Consider the following 27,965-nt stretch of genomic DNA (forward strand, 5'->3'; position numbering starts at 1 on the left):
TGTGTCTAAAAGAACATATATTATGGACGTGCATAACACTAATAAAGAGCTCTGTACAGCGGCTAAAAAGCGTCATCCACTCTGAATAGTCTGTTAATGTAGGTGCAGTAAGTGAGTGAGTTTAGTTTTACGCTGCACTCGGCAATATTCCAGCTATATGGCGGCGGTCTGTAAATAATTGGTGTCAACAAGATCAGCAAGCCTGACCACCCGACCCCGTTAGTCGCCTCTTACGACAAGCATAGTCGCCTTTTATGGCAAGCATGGGTTCCTGAAGGCCTGTTCTACCCCGTGACCTTCACCTTTTCAGGTACAGTAAGTGTACTTGTGCTAGTGGTATGTCATATGAAGGTTTTATAAAACTCTATGAATCTTTGGTTGGACCGGTTATATATCATGGTTCAGTTTATGGAGTATGGATAATTACAGGGAAGTAGAAGATGCACAAAATAGAGCATGAAGAATGTTTCTTGGTGTAAGTAAGAGGTAGGGAAGGAGCTTCGTTTTACGCCGCAGTCAGGAATGGTTTACCTATATGGCGGGGGAGGGACTGTAAATATTCGAGTCTAGACCAGACAATCCAGTGATCAACAACATGAACACCGATCTACTCGGTCGGCACACGTCGATGATGGGTCAACCAAGCCATGATCCTCTTACTACAAGCATGGGTTGCTTAAGACCAATTCTTCACATTTTGTATGTACTGTAAGCACCTGTTATTCGACTTAGATGGGATATGGGGTGGTTTTTATTGTTTGTAAGACAAAAGTAGAGTGTTTCAGCTGTTTATTAGGATTGAAATCTTTGCATCAACAGTTTTTGCCATATGTAGTTCATCGATGGGCAAATGGAATCCCTTCCTCTTGGAATGACAAGTTAATGAATATCGTTCGACAATAACTGTGCCCTTTTGTTTTAACAATAATTGAGGAACTAGATCTTGTGTAAAACATTTTAAAGAAGTTTTGAAGTTTTAATGAATGATGACTTGTTAAAATGGCACGTTAAGCTTGACCTTATAAAAAAACTGTAATAAATATAATTATGTGTACAAGTAAAAGACCTTGTCGCATTCACCAAGTCTCTTTTAGGATGAGTCATATGAAGTTTCAAAGTGATCGGTTTGGGATCCCGTCACTGTGGTCAAGTTATGCCGTTTAGGTGGGATTGTTGGTTCTTATTTTGTCCAAAACCATACACATTTACAGAGCATATCTCATGTCTACCCTACCACTTTAGTCTGACGGTTTCTGTTTCGTTATCGTATTTGCCATGGATTTTTAGTGAGTGACAGTGTTACGTAGCACCAGATACCATATAATATAATAATTCGGGGTACGTAATTCTCTGGTCGAACTCAGCAAAATTCCAGCTGGGGTTCTTTGGCGGAATTAAAACTGTTACTAAGATGAATTCTTTGAAACTGAAGACCTATATTTTTGACTGGCCATCTTAAATCATTGCGTAAGTCTAACACGTTTGGGATAAGTGACAGTTTTAAATTACTTAAGGATGACCCTACTCGATCCCTTCCCCGAAAACATTTGCTACTTATAACAAAAGAGTTGTCCGTATTTTATCTGACCCGAACGCTTCCTTCGCCACAAATTGACGGACGCGCATTGAGGGCCGAGAACCATTGTACAAACATGGCGGCTTTGTTGAGGAGAGTTGGGGTGAAATTGATGAATCTTAGCACTAAACAGAATGCTAAATACCAACTGACACTCTTCAGTCGTTGCCTTGCCACAGGTAATACATGAAAATGCTCGTCTACACGAGGTGCTTCCTGTTGTTACCCAAACAATGTGTCTGTGCGGATGCAGAACTGCTTGATACTTGGTATTCTGCGATTTGTACCGCACGACTGCACTATGAACCCATGATTATTGAAGGAAGAAACAGACACACTTACGTGATCTTCACAGTTGCAGAAAATATGAGGAAAATCAGAAATAGTCTACGATTCGTCAAGTTGGCGGTGTGCTTTACAAGGTGCATCTTACTGGAGTTCCACCTGGCACAGTCTGCCCTACTTATTACCTATGACATATAGCAAAGATCAAGAAAAAAATTCTGAACATGTTTTTCAATTTTTCTCAATGTATATTCCTTCGGATAGAGTTCGACCCGTACCCACATCTTTTGACGTGGAATATTTACACCTTCCCTAGAGTAATATTCCAACACCAAAATAAGTTCATTGATTGTTTGTTACACCTGTTCTAGTTCAGTCTAAACATGTTAGAGGAGTGAACTATTACCATTGCTTATGAAAGATGAAAATCCAACTAATTTGTCATTTGTCAAAAATGTTACCCCAAAATCCTGTAAGGTTACTGTTCAGATTTTCCATCAGAACCCTTCACTATATATATATCCAAACCTTAAGGACAAACTGTTTGAAACAGTGGAAAGCATCTTCTGAATTTATATATGCCGCACCTATTGGAAGAATAATTGAAAAAAATGTAACCAGTGAAATGAGGAAAGGAGCTCTTTTTAATATTCATTTCAGACGAACTGGAAAATAGCCAAACACATCACATATTACTGTAAAATTAATCGTTAAATTCTGAATTCTGTCTCAGTTAATTTTCTTACACATGGCTGAGTAATTTAATTTGTTCTTTTCTTTTAACTTTATGGCTTGTATATGGTTTCTCATTTTTGGCATAAAAGAATCACAAGGGAAAAGATCTTTTACCTTTGAAAGTGTTCAGATTAAAATATATTTATGTACATTGAGTTACCATTAGATATATCAAGACAAATATTCCCAATATGGCCATAAGCATGTAAGACCTGCCCTCTGCAATTGAATAAGTAATTTAGATAAATTTAGAACAGTCCTATAGTTGTTATAAATATTTGAACAGTGTCATCTTAGCTAGTATCGTAAGTAAAAGAAATAGTCAAACAACATGTCATCCACATGTATCACTGGTAATGATCCTAGGCGAAAGAGTTTGGTGTCTGCTTTCAGGAACAGATGAAAGGTCAAGCTACCTCTTTTTGCTTGATCTTAGTTATTTGTTGCTATTTATTTTTTATATACATCTCAAAGCAAAAGATGTTATCTTTTATTTTGTCAGTACAGCCTAAAGAATGACGAAAACAGCAAGAAGCACTAATTTTGTTTATGTTTTCATTGAACCAGAAGTTGTGTTTGTAAAGCTACAATGTGAAACTATGAGTATTTACGGTAAAGAGTTACTTGCTTTTGTCAGAGCTGACCTGCTTCCAAACTGTTATATAAATAAAACACACAGTCTTTTAATGTATTCTAGGATCAGTAGATTTTCAAAATAGATGCAGGAAACATGTTCACAAGTGTTTAAGGTGAGAAATTCACTTTCTGTTTAAAAAGAAATCATGAAAAGACACTGAATTGCCGTGAAAAACCACGAGAAAGGCATGGTCACATCACTAAAGTTGACATACAATCAACTTGCCCGCTCAAAATCCCTAATTCAAAGTGGAAGGTACCATGAAAGCGACCACCCTCTTTGGGGTCACCTTTTGGTGAGGTCACGAAAGGTCAGTCAGGTTACCTCCCTTTGCCTGCTCTACTTTATGGCTATTGGGGTTATGGTAGTCTACACTATCTTATTCCTTGGGTCACATTTCCAATCATGCAAACCTTTATCCTCATATATATTTGGTAACATGGATACCAATCAAACAGTAGGGCTAGGCAACCAATTACTATGAATTAGCATTGTTAGGGTCTGTTTTTATGTAACATATGGATCAGTTACTTCTTTTGTTGAGTGTACCCAGTTGTGATATATAAGACATTATTCACATCAGCATTCACACCAGTCAGTAGTACCTAGGTGTGACGCATAGAACAATATTCACATCATCATTCACGCCAGTCAGTAGTACCTAGATGTGATGCATAGAACAGTATTCACATCATTTATGCCAGTCAGTTGTACCCACCTGATTTGACATTGAGTACTGTCACTCTTACAGGAAACTTTGAATACATCATTGTTGACAAGAAAGGGGAGAAGAACAATGTTGGCTTGATACAGCTGAACCGGCCAAAGGCTCTCAACGCTCTCTGTGATGGTCTGATGAAGGAAGTGAGTGTAGCCCTGGACCAGTTTGAGAAGGACCGTGGTGTGGGATGTGTGGTCCTCACTGGCAGTGAGAGGGCATTTGCAGGTACTGTGTACAACGTGGTTCATAATTGTCACATTAGTCTTTCATTTCATCTGCCAGATCTTTATCAGGAAAGGGAAAAGCATTGTACATGTCAGCCGCAAACTATAGTCCATTTGGCTCAAAAGTGAATTAAATTTTAACTCGAAAACTATTAAACATAACATACTCAGTGAAAGGTTGATATAATCAAAACATAATACCAACTCTTAGGTTTTGGCAGAATTTTTGTCCTAGAATTTAAAAAATATAAAATTGTTTATCAAACAAATCATTATCACCAGAACTCATCAGGACTGAAGAAATAGTGCAGTTTAGACAACATGCCGGATTGTATAGCTGATGATAAATGTTGAAACCACAGACGGAACTTAGATTTTATGCTGGTGTTGACAGCTTCCACGGTATATGTTTATTAGTTTTTGAGTTATATTGCCGTTCATCTGTCCTCGTTTGAACCACACGGACTACAAGTTCAAATTTAATCAGATTTGGGAATAAGCACCTCAGATAAAATAGAGAGATGGCGAAGTCTGATTCATATAGTTTGTTGAAAGTTTCCAATTAAAACTGAAAAATGTCATACCTCTACAGCTAAATATTAGAATGATCAGATTGTCTCCAAGTTTGGACATGAGTTGTATTGTGCCCTTTGTGAAGTTTGACACTGTATTATTATGCAATGTGAGCAAATCTCAAGCAATCACTGAATGGATTTGATATGTGTGGCACCTGTTTTAGAACAGGTTTCAAGCAACCCATGCAACCAGTGTTGTAGGGGGCAACTGCAGGAATCTGGTTGTCAGTATTGATGACAGTTCCTGCATGGCTTCAAGTGAATCACAGTATTGTCTGTGCCAGACTGACAGTTACTGACTGTTGTTACATAACAGTGCTTTGTCAAACAACAAACAAACTGATATCTATGATTTGCCAACACTCCAGCAGGATCATTGCTTTAAATATGATTAAAGAAAGAAACTTTTAAGTGTGTTCTTTGCAAAGAGTGACTAGATTGCGTAAAGTTTAGAGAGGTTACCTTATGCACAAAGAGAAGACCACATCACCACCAAAATGTCTCAGAAGTACTGCTGGCTATGGTGGTTATAGCTGGCATATCTCCTCCACTCACTACATCCATGTCACTGACTACACAGGGACAGTCCTGCTTGAATAACAATAGCTTTCTTACCTCCTCCACTCACTACATCCATGTCACTGACTACACAGGGACTGTCCTCCTTGAATAACCATAGCTTTCTTACCTCCTCCACTCACTACATCCATGTCACTGACTACACAGGGACAGTCCTGCTTGAATAACCATGTGATCTTATAGCTTTCTTACCTCCTCCACTCACTACATCCATGTCACTGACTACACAGGGACAGTCCTGCTTGAATAACCATAGCTTTCTTACCTCCTCCACTCACTACATCCATGTCACTGACTACACAGGGACAGTCCTGCTTGAATAACAATAGCTTTCTTACCTCCTCCACTCACTACATCCATGTCACTGACTACACAGGGACAGTCCTGCTTGAATAACAATAGCTTTCTTACCTCCTCCACTCACTACATCCATGTCACTGACTACACAGGGACAGTCCTCCTTGAATAACAATAGCTTTCTTACCTCCTCCACTCACTACATCCATGTCACTGACTACACAGGGACAGTCCTCCTTGAATAACCATAGCTTTCTTACATCCTCCACTCACTACATCCATGTCACTGACTACACAGGGACAGTCCTCCTTGAATAACAATAGCTTTCTTACCTCCTCCACTCACTACATCCATGTCACTGACTACACAGGGACAGTCCTGCTTGAATAACCATAGCTTTCTTACCTCCTCCACTCACTACATCCATGTCACTGACTACACAGGGACAGTCCTGCTTGAATAACAATAGCTTTCTTACCTCCTCCACTCACTACATCCATGTCACTGACTACACAGGGACAGTCCTGCTTGAATAACAATAGCTTTCTTACCTCCTCCACTCACTACATCCATGTCACTGACTACACAGGGACAGTCCTCCTTGAATAACAATAGCTTTCTTACCTCCTCCACTCACTACATCCATGTCACTGACTACACAGGGACAGTCCTCCTTGAATAACAATAGCTTTCTTACATCCTCCACTCACTACATCCATGTCACTGACTACACAGGGACAGTCCTCCTTGAATAACAATAGCTTTCTTACCTCCTCCACTCACTACATCCATTCCACTGACTACACAGGGACAGTCCTCCTTGAATAACAATAGCTTTCTTACATCCTCCACTCACTACATCCATGTCACTGACTACACAGGGACAGTCCTCCTTCAATAACAATAGCTTTCTTACATCCTCCACTCACTACATCCATGTCACTGACTACACAGGGACAGTCCTCCTTGAATAACAATAGCTTTCTTACATCCTCCACTCACTACATCCATGTCACTGACTACACAGGGACAGTCCTCCTTCAATAACAATAGCTTTCTTACATCCTCCACTCACTACATCCATGTCACTGACTACACAGGGACAGTCCTCCTTCAATAACAATAGCTTTCTTACATCCTCCACTCACTACATCCATGTCACTGACTACACAGGGACAGTCCTCCTTGAATAACCATAGCTTTCTTACCTCCTCCACTCACTACATCCATGTCACTGACTACACAGGGACAGTCCTCCTTGAATAACCATAGCTTTCTTACATCCTCCACTCACTACATCCATGTCACTGACTACACAGGGACAGTCCTGCTTGAATAACCATAGCTTTCTTACCTCCTCCACTCACTACATCCATGTCACTGACTACACAGGGACAGTCCTCCTTGAATAACCATAGCTTTCTTACCTCCTCCACTCACTACATCCATGTCACTGACTACACAGGGACAGTCCTCCTTGAATAACCATAGCTTTCTTACATCCTCCACTCACTACATCCATGTCACTGACTACACAGGGACAGTCCTCCTTGAATAACAATAGCTTTCTTACATCCTCCACTCACTACATCCATGTCACTGACTACACAGGGACAGTCCTGCTTGAATAACCATAGCTTTCTTACCTCCTCCACTCACTACATCCATGTCACTGATTACACAGGGACAGTCCTCCTTGAATAACCATAGCTTTCTTACCTCCTCCACTCACTACATCCATGTCACTGACTACACAGGGACAGTCCTGCTTGAATAACCATAGCTTTCTTACCTCCTCCACTCACTACATCCATGTCACTGACTACACAGGGACAGTCCTCCTTGAATAACCATAGCTTTCTTACCTCCTCCACTCACTACATCCATGTCACTGACTACACAGGGACAGTCCTCCTTGAATAACCATAGCTTTCTTACCTCCTCCACTCACTACATCCATGTCACTGACTACACAGGGACAGTCCTCCTTGAATAACCATAGCTTTCTTACCTCCTCCACTCACTACATCCATGTCACTGACTACACAGGGACAGTCCTCCTTGAATAACCATAGCTTTCTTACCTCTTCCACTCACTACATCCATGTCACTGACTACACAGGGACAGTCCTCCTTGAATAACCATAGCTTTCTTACCTCCTCCACTCACTACATCCATGTCACTGACTACACAGGGACAGTCCTCCTTGAATAACCATAGCTTTCTTACCTCCTCCACTCACTACATCCATGTCACTGACTACACAGGGACAGTCCTCCTTGAATAACCATAGCTTTCTTACCTCCTCCACTCACTACATCCATGTCACTGACTACACAGGGACAGTCCTCCTTGAATAACCATGTGATGTTATAGCTGGCTTACCTCCTCCACTCACTACATCCATGTCACTGACTACACAGGGACAGTCCTCCTTGAATAACCATAGCTTTCTTACCTCCTCCACTCACTACATCCATGTCACTGACTACACAGGGACAGTCCTCCTTGAATAACCATAGCTTTCTTACCTCCTCCACTCACTACATCCATGTCACTGACTACACAGGGACAGTCCTCCTTGAATAACCATAGCTTTCTTACCTCCTCCACTCACTACATCCATGTCACTGACTACACAGGGACAGTCCTCCTTGAATAACCATAGCTTTCTTACATCCTCCACTCACTACATCCATGTCACTAACTACACAGGGACAGTCCTGCTTGAATAACCATAGCTTTCTTACCTCCTCCACTCACTACATCCATGTCACTGACTACACAGGGACAGTCCTCCTTGAATAACCATAGCTTTCTTACCTCCTCCACTCACTACATCCATCTCACTGACTACACAGGGACAGTCCTCCTTGAATAACAATAGCTTTCTTACATCCTCCACTCACTACATCCATGTCACTGACTACACAGGGACAGTCCTCCTTGAATAACAATAGCTTTCTTACATCCTCCACTCACTACATCCATGTCACTGACTACACAGGGACAGTCCTGCTTGAATAACCATAGCTTTCTTACCTCCTCCACTCACTACATCCATGTCACTGATTACACAGGGACAGTCCTCCTTGAATAACCATAGCTTTCTTACCTCCTCCACTCACTACATCCATGTCACTGACTACACAGGGACAGTCCTGCTTGAATAACCATAGCTTTCTTACCTCCTCCACTCACTACATCCATGTCACTGACTACACAGGGACAGTCCTCCTTGAATAACCATAGCTTTCTTACCTCCTCCACTCACTACATCCATGTCACTGACTACACAGGGACAGTCCTCCTTGAATAACCATAGCTTTCTTACCTCCTCCACTCACTACATCCATGTCACTGACTACACAGGGACAGTCCTCCTTGAATAACCATAGCTTTCTTACCTCCTCCACTCACTACATCCATGTCACTGACTACACAGGGACAGTCCTCCTTGAATAACCATAGCTTTCTTACCTCCTCCACTCACTACATCCATGTCACTGACTACACAGGGACAGTCCTCCTTGAATAACCATAGCTTTCTTACCTCCTCCACTCACTACATCCATGTCACTGACTACACAGGGACAGTCCTCCTTGAATAACCATAGCTTTCTTACCTCCTCCACTCACTACATCCATGTCACTGACTACACAGGGACAGTCCTCCTTGAATAACCATAGCTTTCTTACCTCCTCCACTCACTACATCCATGTCACTGACTACACAGGGACAGTCCTCCTTGAATAACCATGTGATGTTATAGCTGGCTTACCTCCTCCACTCACTACATCCATGTCACTGACTACACAGGGACAGTCCTCCTTCAATAACCATAGCTTTCTTACCTCCTCCACTCACTACATCCATGTCACTGACTACACAGGGACAGTCCTCCTTGAATAACCATAGCTTTCTTACCTCCTCCACTCACTACATCCATGTCACTGACTACACAGGGACAGTCCTCCTTGAATAACAATAGCTTTCTTACCTCCTCCACTCACTACATCCATGTCACTGACTACACAGGGACAGTCCTCCTTGAATAACCATGTGATGTTATAGCTGGCTTACCTCCTCCACTCACTACATCCATGTCACTGACTACACAGGGACAGTCCTCCTTGAATAACCATAGCTTTCTTACCTCCTCCACTCACTACATCCATGTCACTGACTACACAGGGACAGTCCTCCTTGAATAACAATAGCTTTCTTACCTCCTCCACTCACTACATCCATGTTACTGACTACACAGGGACAGTCCTCCTTGAATAACCATAGCTTTCTTACCTCCTCCACTCACTACATCCATGTCACTGACTACACAGGGACAGTCCTCCTTGAATAACCATAGCTTTCTTACCTCCTCCAATCAGTAGATCCATGTCACTGACTACACAAGGACTATCCTGCTTGAACAACAATAGCTTTCTTACCTCCTCCAATCAGTAGATCCATGCCACTGACTACACAGGAACAGTCCTCCTTGAATAACCATGTGATGTTATAGCTGGCTTACCTCCTCCACTCACTACATCCATGTCACTGACTACACAGGGACAGTCCTCCTTCAATAACCATAGCTTTCTTACCTCCTCCACTCACTACATCCATGTCACTGACTACACAGGGACAGTCCTCCTTGAATAACCATGTGATGTTATAGCTGGCTTACCTCCTCCACTCACTACATCCATGTCACTGACTACACAGGGACAGTCCTCCTTCAATAACCATAGCTTTCTTACCTCCTCCACTCACTACATCCATGTCACTGACTACACAGGGACAGTCCTCCTTGAATAACCATAGCTTTCTTACCTCCTCCACTCACTACATCCATGTCACTGACTACACAGGGACAGTCCTCCTTGAATAACAATAGCTTTCTTACCTCCTCCACTCACTACATCCATGTCACTGACTACACAGGGACAGTCCTCCTTGAATAACCATGTGATGTTATAGCTGGCTTACCTCCTCCACTCACTACATCCATGTCACTGACTACACAGGGACAGTCCTCCTTGAATAACCATAGCTTTCTTACCTCCTCCACTCACTACATCCATGTCACTGACTACACAGGGACAGTCCTCCTTGAATAACAATAGCTTTCTTACCTCCTCCACTCACTACATCCATGTTACTGACTACACAGGGACAGTCCTCCTTGAATAACCATAGCTTTCTTACCTCCTCCACTCACTACATCCATGTCACTGACTACACAGGGACAGTCCTCCTTGAATAACCATAGCTTTCTTACCTCCTCCAATCAGTAGATCCATGTCACTGACTACACAAGGACTATCCTGCTTGAACAACAATAGCTTTCTTACCTCCTCCAATCAGTAGATCCATGCCACTGACTACACAGGGACAGTCCTCCTTGAATAACCATGTGATGTTATAGCTGGCTTACCTCCTCCACTCACTACATCCATGTCACTGACTACACAGGGACAGTCCTCCTTGAATAACCATAGCTTTCTTACCTCCTCCACTCACTACATCCATGTCACTGACTACACAGGGACAGTCCTCCTTGAATAACAATGTGATGTTATAGCTGGCTTACCTCCTCCACTCACTACATCCATGTCACTGACTACACAGGGACAGTCCTCCTTGAATAACAATAGCTTTCTTACCTCCTCCACTCACTACATCCATGTTACTGACTACACAGGGACTGTCCTGCTTGAATAACCATGTGATGTTATAGCTGGCTTACCTCCTCCACTCACTACATCCATGTCACTGACTACACAGGGACTATCCTGCTTGAATAACCATGTGATGTTATAGCTGGCTTACCTCCTCCACTCACTACATCCATGTCACTGACTACACAGGGACAGTCCTCCTTGAATAACCATAGCTTTCTTACCTCCTCCACTCACTACATCCATGTTACTGACTACACAGGGACAGTCCTCCTTGAATAACAATAGCTTTCTTACCTCCTCCACTCACTACATCCATGTTACTGACTACACAGGGACTGTCCTGCTTGAATAACCATGTGATGTTATAGCTGGCTTATCTCCTCCACTCACTACATCCATGTCACTGACTACACAGGGACTATCCTGCTTGAATAACAATAGCTTTCTTACCTCCTCCACTCACTACATCCATGTCACTGACTACACAGGGACTGTCCTGCTTGAATAACCATGTGATGTTATAGCTGGCTTACCTCCTCCACTCACTACATCCATGTCACTGACTACACAGGGACAGTCCTCCTTGAATAACCATAGCTTTCTTACCTCCTCCACTCACTACATCCATGTCACTGACTACACAGGACAGTCCTCCTTGAATAACAATAGCTTTCTTACCTCCTCCACTCACTACATCCATGTCACTGACTACACAGGGACAGTCCTCCTTGAATAACAATAGCTTTCTTACCTCCTCCACTCACTACATCCATGTTACTGACTACACAGGGACAGTCCTCCTTGAATAACCATAGCTTTCTTACCTCCTCCACTCACTACATCCATGTCACTGACTACACAGGGACAGTCCTCCTTGAAAAACCATAGCTTTCTTACCTCCTCCAATCAGTAGATCCATGTCACTGACTACACAAGGACTATCCTGCTTGAACAACAATAGCTTTCTTACCTCCTCCAATCAGTAGATCCATGCCACTGACTACACAGGGACAGTCCTCCTTGAATAACCATGTGATGTTATAGCTGGCTTACCTCCTCCACTCACTACATCCATGTCACTGACTACACAGGGACAGTCCTCCTTGAATAACCATAGCTTTCTTACCTCCTCCACTCACTACATCCATGTCACTGACTACACAGGGACAGTCCTCCTTGAATAACAATGTGATGTTATAGCTGGCTTACCTCCTCCACTCACTACATCCATGTCACTGACTACACAGGGACAGTCCTCCTTGAATAACAATAGCTTTCTTACCTCCTCCACTCACTACATCCATGTTACTGACTACACAGGGACTGTCCTGCTTGAATAACCATGTGATGTTGTAGCTGGCTTACCTCCTCCACTCACTACATCCATGTCACTGACTACACAGGGACTATCCTGCTTGAATAACCATGTGATGTTATAGCTGGCTTACCTCCTCCACTCACTACATCCATGTCACTGACTACACAGGGACAGTCCTCCTTGAATAACCATAGCTTTCTTACCTCCTCCACTCACTACATCCATGTTACTGACTACACAGGGACAGTCCTCCTTGAATAACAATAGCTTTCTTACCTCCTCCACTCACTACATCCATGTTACTGACTACACAGGGACTGTCCTGCTTGAATAACCATGTGATGTTATAGCTGGCTTATCTCCTCCACTCACTACATCCATGTCACTGACTACACAGGGACTATCCTGCTTGAATAACAATAGCTTTCTTACCTCCTCCACTCACTACATCCATGTTACTGACTACACAGGGACTGTCCTGCTTGAATAACCATGTGATGTTATAGCTGGCTTACCTCCTCCACTCACTACATCCATGTCACTGACTACACAGGGACAGTCCTCCTTGAATAACAATAGCTTTCTTACCTCCTCCACTCACTACATCCATGTTACTGACTACACAGGGACTGTCCTGCTTGAATAACCATGTGATGTTATAGCTGGCTTACCTCCTCCACTCACTACATCCATGTCACTGACTACACAGGGACAGTCCTCCTTGAATAACCATAGCTTTCTTACCTCCTCCACTCACTATATCCATGTCACTGACTACACAGGGACTATCCTGCTTGAATAACAATAGCTTTCTTACCTCCTCCAATCAGTAGATCCATGTCACTGACTACACAGGGACTATCCTGCTTGAATAACAATAGCTTTCTTACCTCTTCCACTCACTACATCCATGCCACTGACTACACAGGGACTATCCTGCTTGAATAACAATAGCTTTCTTACCTCCTCCACTCACTACATCCATGTCACTGACTGCACAGGGACAGTCCTGCTTGAATAACAATAGCTTTCTTACCTCCTCCACTCACTACATCCATGTCACTGACTACACAGGGACAGTCCTGCTTGAATAACCATGTGATGTTATAGCTGGCTTACCTCCTCCACTCACTACATCCATGTCACTGACTACACAGGGACAGTCCTCCTTGAATAACCATGTGATGTTATAGCTGGCTTACCTCCTCCACTCACTACATCCATGTCAGTGGCTACACAGGGACTGTCCTGCTTGAATAACCATGTGATGTTATAGCTGGCTTACCTCCTCCACTCACTACATCCATGTCACTGACTACACAGGGACAGTCCTCCTTGAATAACAATAGCTTTCTTACCTCCTCCACTCACTACATCCATGTCACTGACTACACAGGGACTGTCCTGCTTGAATAACAATAGCTTTCTTACATCCTCCACTCACTACATCCATGTCACTGACTACACAGGGACAGTCCTCCTTGAATAACCATGTGATGTTATAGCTGGCTTACCTCCTCCACTCACTACATCCATGTCACTGACTACACAGGGACTGTTCTGCTTGAATAACCATGTGATGTTTTAGCTGGCTTACCTCCTCCACTCCCTACATCCATGTCACTGACTACACAGGGACTGTCCTGCTTGAATAACAATGTGATGTTATAGCTGGCTTACCTCCTCCACTCCCTACATCCATGTCACTGACTACACAGGGACTGTCCTGCTTGGATAACCATGTGATGTTATAGCTGGCTTACCTCCTCCACTCCCTACATCCATGTCACTGACTACACAGGGACTGTCCTGCTTGAATAACCATGTGATGTTTTAGCTGGCTTATCTCCTCCACTCACTACATCCATGTCACTGACTACACAGGGACTGTCCTGCTTGAATAACCATGTGATGTTATAGCTGGCTTATCTCCTCCACTCACTACATCCATGTCACTGACTACACAGGGACAGTCCTCCTTGAATAACAATAGCTTTCTTACCTCCTCCACTCCCTATATCCATGTCACTAACTACACTGAGACAGTCCTGCTTGAATAACCATGTGATGTTTCAGCTGGGGCAGACATCAAGGAGATGCAGGGGCAACAGTTTGCCCAGGTGTTCAGCGGGAACTTCCTCAATCATTGGACAAGACTGTTTGACTTCACCAAGCCTGTGATAGCTGCTGTCAATGGATTCGCTGTATGAAACACTTACCCCATTGCTGTTTACATTATTACATTAAGGCCAAACTTAGTGCAATGACCACACATAGAAACTCATACCTTTTGTTTTGGAAGACAGGTGATTCCTGGATGTTTCATGAATCATTGAATGTCCTTCTTCCATAGGCAACCAGTCATATTAACTACTGTTGCTTGAACATTTTGGACAGTATTCATCATGGAGGTTCTGGACATGATTCATTACAAATTGCAGTTTTGTATGCAGTGAAGAATTTGTGAACTTTCCACGTAATTGCTCCCAACTAGACCCTTGTGAAGCAATACTCTTAACAGTCATAACTTGTCTTCTGTCAGACGTGCAAGCAAGTTTTAAGACTATAATACAGTACTAATAACACCAGTACTGGTGTTGCACGTCCATGTGTGTGACATTGTGACACCCCATGACTCCCTTCTTCCTTGTTTAAGGTCACATGCAACCCAAAAATCGAACGTAATTAAAACACAGTTATCACTTATTCGTTTGTGAATTAGTGAATCGTTTGAACTCCGATTTTGCAGGCTTTTTTTTCATCGCTTTATTTTTTCAACTTTTTTGGTTGCATTGCCACTTTTGATGATTTGTTTCAGTAAGTTCTTACCAAAAGGTATCAGAATCTGCCAAGTTGTGTTTTGCGCTGAATGTGACCTTTAAACACTGCAATGAACACAACACCCTGTGATTCCCTCCCACTTTGTCAATTACCTCACTCAACACTACCAGAAAGGCAGAGAAGGATACTTCTAGAACTATCAAATACCATGGTTTCATATATTCTCGTTATCACAACTGATGAGATGAGAAATGGAATGAATTTCTGTGGTGTGGTCAGCTGTACCATGTGTGCCTGGTGTCTAGTCAGTGGAGTGTGTATGGTAGTCAGCCTACATGTTGTATATACTATCTTTTCACTTCCAGTGGGTGCTGACATAGAAGAAATGAGTGTTAAGTCATTTTTAGAAGTAACAAGCACATATTTTCCTGGAGAGGCAGACAGCATAGCCAACTTCACAAAGCCTATCCTAGCTGCAGTCAATGGATATGCTGTACGTGTCGTGGAGAATCATGCTTTGTGTTTCTGTTACATTTGTCTCACTTGTATATTGAGTCATGATAGATGGGTGATATATTGGGTTGTGTTCTTGACAGAGTTCATACATATTAGTTTATTTTTGTACATTTGATATGTTATAGTGATATTTACCATTTGATAAAAAGTTTTAAAGTGTTAGAATGGTTGTCAAACTGTCGTGGTTTGACCAAAGATGTCTCTTTATTGGTAGTACTCTCCGAGTTGATGTGACATCTTAATGACATTGTAAGAGCCAACTAATGGGATCAGGTGGTCAGGCTCGCTGACATGGTTGACAGATGTTATTGTTTGCCAACTGTGTACTTTGGATGCTCATGATGTTGATCACTGGATTGTCTTGGTCCAGACTTCATTATTTACAGACTGCTGCCATATAGGTGGAACATTGCTGTGTGCAGTTTTAACAACACCTCAGCCAATCAGTCCTAAACATCCCCTTGAAAATAAAACTTAAACATGAGGGAGTTCAGTTTATTTCAAGTATTTTCTTTTGTATAAAATGCTTACATATATCCGTGGATTATCTGATGAGATGATGAATGAGAGTGTTACAGTGTTTGCCTTTTGCAGCTGGGTGGAGGCTGTGAGGTGGCCATGATGTGCGACATCATCTATGCAGGAGAGAAAGCCAAGTTTGGTCAGCCAGAGATCACTCTTGGGACAATCCCAGGTAAATTAGAAGCCCACCATGATGCATTCAGCACTGTTGCCTCAAGGTTCTTACTGACCAGTGTTAACAATGAGCAGTTTATATGTAATGTATGCAATGTTGCCATTGGAAGTTGTTATTCTGACCTGTTTATCGGAACTGTATGTATTGTAGGAGCTGGTGGCACACAGCGCTTAATTCGAGCTATCGGCAAGTCAAAGGCTATGGAGATGGTGTTGACTGGGAACATGATGTCAGCTCAAGAGGCAGAGCAAGCAGGTGACCACAGTAACTCTATTTAATGGTGGTTGTACACATGTATGTAGCAGAAGATTTTTGATATTTTTCATTTGCCAAGTATGTTTGTGACCCATCAACAGCTGTACGGTGTCATCTGGTCCCTGGAGTCTTTCACCCAAAACATTATGACAGATACTTTTGTTTCAGGCCTTGTGAGTAGAGTGTTTCCTCCAGATCAGCTGGTACCAGAGGCAGTGAAGACAGCTGAGAAGATAGCTGGCTTCTCCAAGATCGTTGTTGGAATGTGTAAAGAGGCAGTCAATGCAGGTGAGGCTGTTTTTGGAATGTGTAAAAGGACTGTCAGTGCTGGTGAGGATGTTTTCGGAATGTGTAAAGGGGCAGCCAACATCAGTGAGGCTGTTATTGGAAAAACAGTATATTATGATTATGAAAGATCAGTGTCAGTATATGGGGGGATTATTTTGAGCAGGTTAAACATTCAGGTGAAATTGTTGTTTATTGATATTGATATTAATACAGGTAAGGTTTTTGTTGGAGTGTGTAAAGAAGCAATCAGTGTCGGTGAGGCTGTTGCTGGGATGTGTAAAGGGGCAGTCAGTGCTGGTGAGGCTGTTGTTGGAATGTGTAAAGGGGCAGTCAATGCTGGTGAGGCTGTTGTTGGAATGTGTAAAGGGGCAGTCAATGCTGGTGAGGCTGTTGTTGGAATGTGTAAAGGGGCAGTCAATGCTGGTGAGGCTGTTGTTGGAATGTTTAAAGGGGCAGTCAATGCTGGTGAGGCTGTTGTTGGAATGTGTAAAGGGGCAGTCAATGCTGGTGAGGCTGTTGTTGGAATGTGTAAAGGGGCAGTCAATGCCGGTGAGAATGTGTAAAGGGGCAGTCAATGCTGGTGAGGCTGTTGTTGGAATGTGTAAAGGGGCAGTCAATGCTGGTGAGGCTGTTGTTGGAATGTGTAAAGGGGCAGTCAATGCCGGTGAGAATGTGTAAAGGGGCAGTCAGTGCTGGTGAGGCTGTTGATGGAATGTGTAAAGGGGCAGTCAATGCTGGTGAAGTTGTTGTTGGAATGTGTAAAGTCGCAGTCAATGCTGGTGAGGCTGTTGTTGGAATGTGTAAAGGGGCAGTCAATGCTGGTGAGGCTGTTGTTGGAATGTGTAAAGGGACGGTCAGAATATTTTGCTTTATGACCTTGGCTGACCCATTGTACTTCGTTTTGTTAGCAGTACTATTAGGTATGTTCATTTTTTTCTAGCCAATGAGATGACTTTGAGGGAAGGCCTTCACTTTGAGAAGAGACTCTTCCATGCTTCATTTGCCACTGTGAGTCCATCCATCAGTATCATTTTTTTATGGCTGTACTTTAACACATTGATGTTATATGGTAATCAGATTGATACTGGAGAGATTCATAGATAATGTGTTCATATTGATACTGCAGGGGTTCATAGGTACTGTGTTCAGATTGATACTGCAGAGATTCATAGATACCGTACTATATTGATACTGTAGAGATTCATAGATACCGTAATCAGATTGATTCTGCAGTTCATAGATACCGTATTCAAATTGATACTGCAGGATTTCATATTTACCCAAACTTATTTTAAACGTGAATCTTGATACTTTCAGGATGACCGGAAAGAGGGTATGACAGCATTTGTGGAGAAGAGGCCACCCAACTTCACTGACTGTTGAGCTGTCATGGCAGCACTATGGTGTATATATCCAGGAGGATCAGATCAGCTTTAGTATTACACCAGACCTGCGTGATGCTTTGTGTGTGTGTGATCATGTGTCTGGCAGCGGTGTCAACACAAATGTGGGGAACACTGGAGTGGATGACTTCACATGGCTTATTCGGCTTGATTCATATATGCAGATGTGTTCAGAAGGAATTCTGAAGATGTTTTCCTACTGTAGGACTGGAAATACAGGAATAGTCAGTTTTTCAAGACATACATAGAAATTAAAATTAAGGTGTTTGTTTTTTGTCTCTGGCTCATATGTGTGTATGACATGGACATACTTATAATATACAGTGAGTGTATGACATGGGAAGACCTATGATATACAGTGAGTGTATGACATGGGAAGACCTATGATATACAGTGAGTGTATGACATGGGAAGACCTATGATATACAGTGAGTGTATGACATGGGGAGACCTATGATGTACAGTGAGTGTATGACATGGGAAGATCTGCGATGTACAGTGAGTGTATGTCATAGGAAGACCTATGATGTACAGTGAGTGTATGACATGGTAAGACCTATCATGTACAGTGAGTGTATGACATGGGAATACCTATGATGTACATATAATATACAGTGTGTGTATGACATGGAAACACTTATAATATATAGTGAGTGTATGACATGGAAGACCTTTGATGTACAGTGAGTGTATGACATTGGGAGACCTATGATATACAGTGAGTGTATGACAGGGGAAGACTGATGTGCAATGAGTGTATGACATGGGAAGACCTGTCATGTACAGCGAGTGTATGACATGGGGAGACCTATGATATACAGTGAGTGTATGACATGGAAATACTTACAATATACAGTGAGTGTATGACAATGGAAGACCTATGATGTACAGTGAGTGTATGACATGGGAAGACCTATGATGTACAGTGAGTGTATGACATGGGGAGACATGGTTTAAATCAAAATCTACACATACTTTTTTTATTCACAATAGATGTTTTCATCCGTTATTCAATGACAACACTTCATCCTGTGATACTAATAGTAATGCTAAGTTGCATAGTAAGGAAGATAGAATCCATGACAATGCAGCCTAATTTTAAGATTACTGTTATCAGAAGGATAACTTACATGTTTAGAGACTTATAATGCAGTAAGTAGGATTTACATGTACAATTAGTGTCACTGTCAAACACTCAAGGTCCCAATATATCACAATAGGGGAACATGAATCGTAGTATGTTGCAATGCATTAAATATGCCAACACACAACCCAAACAGTGAGTGTATGACATGGAGAGACTAATGATGCAGTGGGTGTATGACATGGAGAGACTAATGATGTACAGTGGGTGTATGACATGGAGAGACTAATGATGTACAGTGGGTGTATGACATGAAGAGACTAACGATGCAGTGGGTGTATGACATGGAGAGACTAATGATGTACAGTGGGTGTATGACATGGAGAGACTTATGTACAGTGGGTGTATAGCACAGTGACTGGTGATTCTCGAGGAGTGAAGATGCATGACATCGTCATCCATAGAGATTGCTCTTGGGACTGAAATGTGGGACTCCCCCCTTCCCAAAGATCGCCTGTTTGTACCAAGATCAGCTGATAACAAGAGTACTTGTATAGTGCCCTATCCACATACCACAGGAACACGCTTTAGGTATATAACAGTTATACAAGTTCTATGTAGAGGAAAGTTAGTGTTCAAATATTTCTTAAAGAGGTGAATTTTGAGGTTGGACTTCAAGACCCAGGCATTGACGGAGAGGTTTAAGGTCTGATGGGAGAGATTTGCAGCAGCATGAGAAAATGAATGTGCACCAAAGGTTTTGAGCTTATACAAAGGGACATCCAGCAAGAGTTGATTACTGGAGGGGAGAGATGTTTCTGGTTTGTATAGTGTTATCAAGTCCTGGAGGTATGCTGGGCCAGTGTTGTTAATCAACTGATATACAAGGGAGAGAAGATTAAATTCAATCTTCACACTGATCTGGAGTCATTTGATGAAGCGAACAGTCTGATTCTGTATTTTCAGGAGGCGCTGTAATTGTTCGTCAGAAATACCAAATAGTAAACTGTTACAGTATTCTAAGTGTGATAAAACTATATTTTGAATGAGGGGGTCCGTTGCTTCCATTAGTTAAGATTTGTGGAACCAGTATTTCAGAGATGGAAGTTTTTCGTAAGTGGTTGATATGACTTCTCATAGATTTGAGTTCAAGTAAACACCAAAATTTTAAGCATTGAGGATTGCCCAATGGACATGACTGACACTTCTGCTGTCTTTGATGTGAAGAAAAAACATGTCTTCTTACTATCGCTGAAGGGCAGTTTGTTGTGTCATCCAGGACTTGACATTACTGAGACAGAACTCCATGCTATCCCAGGCCTTCTGCTGACTGGTAAAAAATGTTCATCAACAAAGAAGTGCTGCCCAATGTGATGATCAGAAATGTGTCTTAAAAGTTTGGTGTACATCGTGTACAGTATCGGTCGAAAAGCTCAAGCCCAGTCTTGTGTCACTCCACATTCAAAATATGACTGTTTGACAATGTCATGTTGTACAGACTTCTAGATCATGATGAAAACAATCTCAGGACTCTGATTTGTCTGTTTGTTCAATCTGTTGCCAGATAGCCGTGTGGCAACGTCAATAGTATCAAAGGCAGCTCAGAGGTCTAACAGCAGGGCAATATCATCTACGGACATCTTGATGTTGTCCAGAACATATATGTCCAGAGTTATATAGGTGCTACGTGCAGTCCTGTAAACAGATTGATACTTATCAATGCGATCAAAGTTCTGTAAAAGCCCAAGCATCTGACTTCGACACTTCTTTCAAGAATTTTAGAAAGAAACAAAAGATTAAAGGCTGGTCGGTAATTTCTGAGGTACAGATGATGGCTTGTTTATGAAAAGGTTTTGTGAGGGCCTGTGTAAAGCACTGTTCACATGAGGGACTGAAGTTGACAATCCTGGTGATAACAGACTGGTGTCTTGTACTTTCAACAAAACTTGGTTGAAATGGATCTGCCTCAGATTATAGATTTGAATGTCATTTTCAGACACGTGTGAAAGACGTGAAGTGTTCTCCTTGGAACTCCTGATAAGAGACTCCATCACACAGACTTAACAAACTCACGACAAAGTCATTTTCTTATAGAAGTAATGCTGGAAATCATTGCCAAGAGGAACATCTTCTGCCTGTGATAGAACTACGTCAGATGTCTTCCCGAGCAGTTTGTTGAGGGTGCAGGGATATCAACATTAGATGTGTATGTGTAGATTGTTTTGAAGTAAAGAGATCTGGCTTTCCGGATGGATGCATTTGTTGACGCCATTTCCAGCAAGTTTGGAAATGTGATGATTAATCTCCAGATGTGTTTGTCCCCAGCAACGTTCAGCAACAATAGCACAGCAAAACTGTGCCAGGGAGAAGTCTCTTGACGTCAGACCTGTATAAGCTTGACTGGAGCGTGTTTCTCTAAAACTCCGAGAGTGAAGAGTTAAACATGTCCGCCAGCTATTTCACATCTTTGTAGAATGTTCAAAAAGAGTCGATTCCAGATTCCAGATGACCTATGGAGAGTGGTATTGAGGTCCATCTTGCAACCCAATGAACTACATCCCCACTCCATGATTTAGCCTTCCCCCAAAGGAGCCCCAAAGCTGTGTTCGTTTCTCTCTGCAACATATGCAGTAACAGACGACTCACGGGAAAAGCCTCTGACATCACTCAGTGTTGATTACACCAGGCTTCTTTGTGAGCTAGAGGCTTTATACGCTTGGTGAATCATCTTGTCCTGTTGCATCTTGTCCCTGTAGGAATGGCTTTCCCTGGTCACCACTGATGCCTTATTGATGGGCATTGAGTCCCATGAACAGCACCTAACAAACCTCAACAACAAACAAACGACATTGCATCTCTTAGTTTGAAGCTAACAACATACTTTTACAAGCCAACTTGTCATACATTCACTTTGCATCATACGTCTCTCCATTTCACAGACACATCATGCATCTTCTCCACTTGACACCCGTAACTAACACCATGAATTCTTCACTTTCCACCTGACACCTGTAAATAAGACACCCGGTGACTCGCCAGGTATCTTAAGTCTCACCGCTTGACACCCGTAACTGCAAGCAATCATTGGTCAGAGCATGGAATCTAGCATATGTCATATTTTCGATTTTGCATATTCTAGAACCCACACTACCATAGAATCCTAATAGCACGAAGTCTATATCACGTACTTTGCATATCACGATGGTAAGTGTAGGTTAGCGCAGCTCCCGCGCCCAGAAGATGTGAATACACAATGTAACATTTAGAGTTTATGTATATGTTGGTACTTAAGCGAACTAATTTCGCGTTAAAGAACGCCTGTAGAGCCCTTAAACCCCGACAGGTCTTAAGTCGGCCGCACAAACGCCAAAGTGGCATTGCGAGTAGCAAGACATGGAGTCTGGGTTAGCATCTTCAAACGCAACAGACGGGTTGATCAGTTGGACCAGATCAAATGGTTTGATTATGCTGTGATGTTCAAGGAAGTTGGTTTTTATATGGCACTTCCACTGACGGAAAGAAAGATTGAGATAATTTCCGTCGTTGTCAACTCTGTCATTAATGTAGTGGATACCTTTCTCAGAATAGTGTTTATAGAAGGTGTTCCTCCTATATATTCTGACGTTCTTGTTGTGCCATACGGCATTGGAAAGGCATTCGTCTTAAGCAGTTTTACCTTTACAGTCTAATTATACTTCCCAGCATTTCAGGACATTCCTTGTTCTTCGTGATTTGTTCTTCGATTTGTTAGTTTACATTCGAGGTTTTCTTTATTATTTATGAGGTGGCTGAGAGATGATCGCGTGCTATTGGTAAGAAATAGTTCAAAGATTTTTGAATTGGGTCTTCCGTTCAATAGTCGTCTAATCCATGATATCTATTTAGAAGATATTATCTGCCTTATGTTTGGGGCCCGTATTCCCCTTCATCATATGCTTTTGCAATTATTTTTTTCTAATTTTATCGGTGTTTTTTTTTCATATAAATCGGAAACAGAGCGATTCGATTTCCTTGACTAGCTTATCATTAAGTTCTGGAAGCAGCGCGAGTAGATGGTTGAGTTTTAGTCAGATTAAGCTTTTTAATATAGCATTTCTTCCTAATTGAGTTAGGTCACATTGTAACCATAGATTCATGGTTGACTTAATGCCTTTTAGTTTCTCCTTATAGGTTTCCTTTCCGCCAGGTTGTGTGTAAAGGTGATGCCTAAAAGGGTGGAACTTTCCTTTTCCCAGTCTAATTTCCATTGATTACATAATACTGCGTCAACTTCCTTGAATATCACAGCATCATCGATTCTGTTGACTCTTATGTTAAACGCAAAAGCATTAAACTCAAGTCTAAACTTCAAACGCAAATTCTGCCGTACGTCATCAAAGATGTATGTGAAACGCAGAAATGTTGTAAAATATTCTGTGACACTTTATACACAAACCTTTTCGACGTAAAGACCAGTAAACACATACGGAATTGGTAGAACAATTTTAGATGGACTCCAACAGAACACGAATAGAAAAATATATATTATATACCCTTCCGCAAATATGCTAACAGCAAACGGCAATGGTTTCAGTACAGCATCATTTACAGAATACTGCCCACGAACGACCTCCTACATAAGATGAAATATACGGACAAGAATAAATGTGACTTCTGTAAAACTCACAGTGAATCATTAACACACCTCTTTTACGAATGTACAAAAGTTACCATATCTGGAGAGAAATAGAAGAATGGATCGAAGAGGAAACTGGAATAAAACCAAGCAACATATCCTTTTTGGCTATGAAGAGAAGCAAAATAATGTTGTAAATCTGATAATAAATACAACTAAATTCAACATATTTAAACTCAAACTATCGAAACGACCACCACATTTCCAATATATCAAAAAAGATATAACCAATACATAATCATACACACCGAATCTGTGCAGTGTGCTGACATTCTTTTTTTTCTTTCAGTGACGACAAACGTTTGCATGTGACAACGGTCGGTTGTTAAGATCTCATGTCTCGTTCTGAATGCAAAGACCCTCATTCTTTTCTTCAGCATGGAAGATTTTACAGATTAATTTCATCACTAACCAGGGCCATAGGTAGACCAGTAAGACAGTGGGGAAGCTGACCCATCCCCACCCCTACCCCCACCCTAGAATTCCTTTTACAGATAACTTTTTCTTCGTTAACTAAATGTACATGTATATGACATAAGTTCTGTATCATCATTACAGTTGAATACGATTGTGATAGTCTCAGAAATTTACTAACCAGCATCTCTACTGACTGACTGAACAAAATTCAGTGACAGGCACTATTGTACTACAAATCCTGCCCCAAGTTATGCGGTCGTGGAAGTCATGGAGCCGTATGTTAGATATGCAGGGTATTACAGGGGGAACACCTTAATTGTCACCCCCATGCGACTGTAGCAGCGCAGTGCTAAACCATCTTGTGTCTGGTTTGGTAAACAATTACATGCACAGATTTACCCCCGCCCTTCAGGTAAACTCTCACAAGCTGACCTTTATGGACATGGTTTTCACAGCTGCGACTCTTCCTCTCTCTTGTCCTTGTTGTAGCGCTGTGGGAAAATTAACCTGCTTAAAATACACAAACCATCGTGCTCCCCGCGGATAGGGTGTAGAAAAAAATTCGTCATTACACACATGACAACTTGATCACTTCTCAGACAAGACAAGGCACTCAAGACAGTGGTCCCCTTCATCACTGTTACCACAAAATGCACGATGTCACTACACACAGGATAATTTGAGCACAACACACAACTCAATAGCAATCTGTGTCAGTGGAAAGAAGCTAGTTCTGGAACGTGCCCATCTTGTATTGATCAGGGGCTGTCAATTAAAGGCATGTACAGTTCAATGGCTCTTCAAATTTCTTGTGTCTAACTCGTGTATCGAAAACGTACGTGCTGATTCGCTAATCCTGTGTGTGTAAGTGGTTGATAATTGCTGATGTCGAATGGTTCGCTTATCCCGAGTGTGTGTACGTTATTGTCTATTACTGGTGTTGAATGGTTCTCTAATCCCGAGCGTGTGTACGTTATTGTCGATTACTGATATTGAATGATTCTCAGATCTCGAGAGTGTGTACGTTATTGTCGATTGCTGATGTTGAATGATTCGATAATCCCGAGTGTGTGTACGTGCCTGTCGATTCCTGGTGTTGAATGTTCATTGAATGTATTCCATATCTCTATAAGAAGTACTCATCACAATTCCGACTCAGCTCCCATAACTTAAGCGGTATATGGTTAGATACCCAAACATAAATCGTGTTAAATGTTTAATGTGTAAAAGATGATATTGACGATGAGTTGCATTTTATACTGAAATGTCCATCATTATACATTATACATAGAATAATGTATATCAAACCATATTATTATAAATGCCCATCGGTATTTAAGCTTATTCAACTTCTTAGAGTATTATGTAAGGCAGGCAAATATTTAGATATGGCTTGTAAATTACGAAATGAGTTCATTAGTGTGCAGTAATTGTACATTCTCCTTTATTATTCCATTGCCACCATCTTTTGAAAACAGCAACAATGTTCCACCACCACTATTTGATATGCCGTCTATATAGATGAGACATTAAAGGAATCGAATCCAATCATTTTGATGTCTTTTTGACAATGCTTTCAACATCATGATGTCATCTCCCGTTAGACATGAAAATTAAACCCAAATGTTTATGAAAATCGACTCTTTTTATAACGCAGCTATCAAATTTTCAAATCTTTTCAGCCATCTTTCAAAGTAAATGCTATTATATATAGCTTCATTTTTTCGGATCGTAAGAAATTAACCAGACCTTTGCTCAGTCGCTTAATAATAATAGGTTTTCATTCATGACTCTTTCCATCACGTTTGTCCTTTGATAACGTTCGAGTGAAGTATTGTCACCAAGAAGCCGAATTATACAATGTAGCTTAAGGGCTATCTCATTTACATACAGAAGAAAAAGAAATGGGCCTAAAACTCACCCCTGGGGAACGCCCCCTTTCAATACCACGGGATTGGATAATGCCTTTGTTACATCGTAAAAGACTATTCCATAGTATTCGTTGTTCTCAAGTGATGTACAAAGATCATAAAATTCTACAAGTTGTTGTACTGTAGAATAATCTCTCCGGAAGCCACACTGGTATTTGTATAACAGATCATTAGACACAAAGAAATTATGAAAATGCTTAAACACAAGTCATTCAAACAACTTCCCAACACAACCAATAAGTGTAGTTAGGGCGATAATTTGTTACAGCCGATTGACTACCTTTCTTGAATAAGGGTATCAAATTTTAAACGTCCATTCACTAGGATACACACACACGTTTAGTGGCATGCTAAATAATATGCACAGGACTAGAGTAATGGAATTAAGTGAGTAAGTGGTGACTAATCTGGTCTGGCCCGGGAGCTTGACTAATATTGCCTTGACTAATGTCATGGCATTCAACCATGGGTATCACTCTCGTATATTACATGGGTTATTGAGCCAGTGTGGAGCTTTCCAAAGCATTAATAAGTCATTCCTCCACTGTGTGGACACACTGTTCTCACTTGTGTGTGTGTGTGTGTGGGTTACACAGGTTACACAGGCAAGTCGTACTGAAGGGCTAAGCTAGGTGGGATAACCCCAAGATTCTCGGCACCAGTTAGAGCTACGGGACAACTGAAGCTGCTCTGATGTTCAGCATGTTTTAATAGCATGTCGATATTGTGTTTACATATCCTCCAACTATCACAGACATGGCAACTTGACAGGGGGACTTCATGGGTGCGTCTACAAACATACACCCATGTGCCGCGCATCGTAATGGCTTCTTTGGTTATCAAATAATTTTCACTAACAGCAAAATAGTTACAAGTTTTCAAGGCGTTATCCAAAATGTTTTGAAAGGGTCAAGACCTAGGTTGCGAATAGCTCGTGACAGCAAGAATCTGTGACAGTATGTCCAAATAAAGCTATAGCTTTTAGGTTGTGCAAACTGTTCAAGGTAATTTGTTTTATTGATTTACCTTTAATGTGTTCCTAACCATATACATATTTATGTTATATTCGTTTGCTACTGTATACATGTATGCAAACTGTTGTGGAAAGGTCCGTTCTTCCGCACAGAAGCCATTTGCACTCAGGTGGACTGAAGGAGAATGTCGTTCAAAATGCGTGTCTTCCCGCTTGGCTCGTTTTTTAATGTTTTACTGCACTGGAAACTATGAGTCAGTCCGTCTCCATGCTCCTTAACAGTACCCTTCTAATCCTTCATGGTATATTGT

The 27,965-nt window shown here is 41.6% G+C and overlaps 2 protein-coding genes across 3 annotated transcripts in view; one reads left to right on the forward strand and one right to left on the reverse strand.

Moving 5' to 3' along the window:
• LOC137283640 (SPRY domain-containing SOCS box protein 3-like) overlaps positions 1 to 27,965 on the reverse strand; it is a 445,038-nt gene that overhangs the window by 166,086 nt on the left and 250,987 nt on the right. The gene's annotated exons all lie outside the window — the stretch shown is intronic.
• Positions 1,592 to 18,831, forward strand: LOC137283449 (enoyl-CoA hydratase, mitochondrial-like). 2 transcript variants are annotated; one of them, XM_067814947.1, is made up of 8 exons: positions 1,592 to 1,755; positions 3,985 to 4,179; positions 14,711 to 14,838; positions 16,526 to 16,625; positions 16,779 to 16,883; positions 17,052 to 17,171; positions 18,112 to 18,179; positions 18,489 to 18,831. In XM_067814947.1, exons 1-8 carry the CDS (start codon positions 1,653 to 1,655, stop codon positions 18,552 to 18,554), a joined length of 885 nt encoding a protein of 294 aa, XP_067671048.1. In that variant the 5' UTR covers positions 1,592 to 1,652; the 3' UTR covers positions 18,555 to 18,831. The 2 variants fall into 2 exon arrangements, with proteins under 2 accessions (XP_067671048.1, XP_067671049.1); XM_067814948.1 differs by lacking the exon at positions 14,711 to 14,838 and adding an exon at positions 15,781 to 15,908 and having other exon boundaries at positions 1,615 to 1,755.

Source organism: Haliotis asinina, chromosome 5 (assembly GCF_037392515.1).
Source record: "Haliotis asinina isolate JCU_RB_2024 chromosome 5, JCU_Hal_asi_v2, whole genome shotgun sequence".
Classification (NCBI taxonomy): domain Eukaryota; kingdom Metazoa; phylum Mollusca; class Gastropoda; order Lepetellida; family Haliotidae; genus Haliotis; species Haliotis asinina.

Bases quoted from the DNA above. Each gene is read 5' to 3' on its own strand.
- LOC137283449 (XM_067814947.1), top strand. From the start codon at position 1,653: ATGGCGGCTTTGTTGAGGAGAGTTGGGGTGAAATTGATGAATCTTAGC. The intron at 14,839-16,525 runs GTATGAAACACT...TGCCTTTTGCAG, and splicing joins CTGCTGTCAATGGATTCGCT to CTGGGTGGAGGCTGTGAGGT. The intron at 17,172-18,111 runs GTGAGGCTGTTT...ATTTTTTTCTAG, and splicing joins TAAAGAGGCAGTCAATGCAG to CCAATGAGATGACTTTGAGG.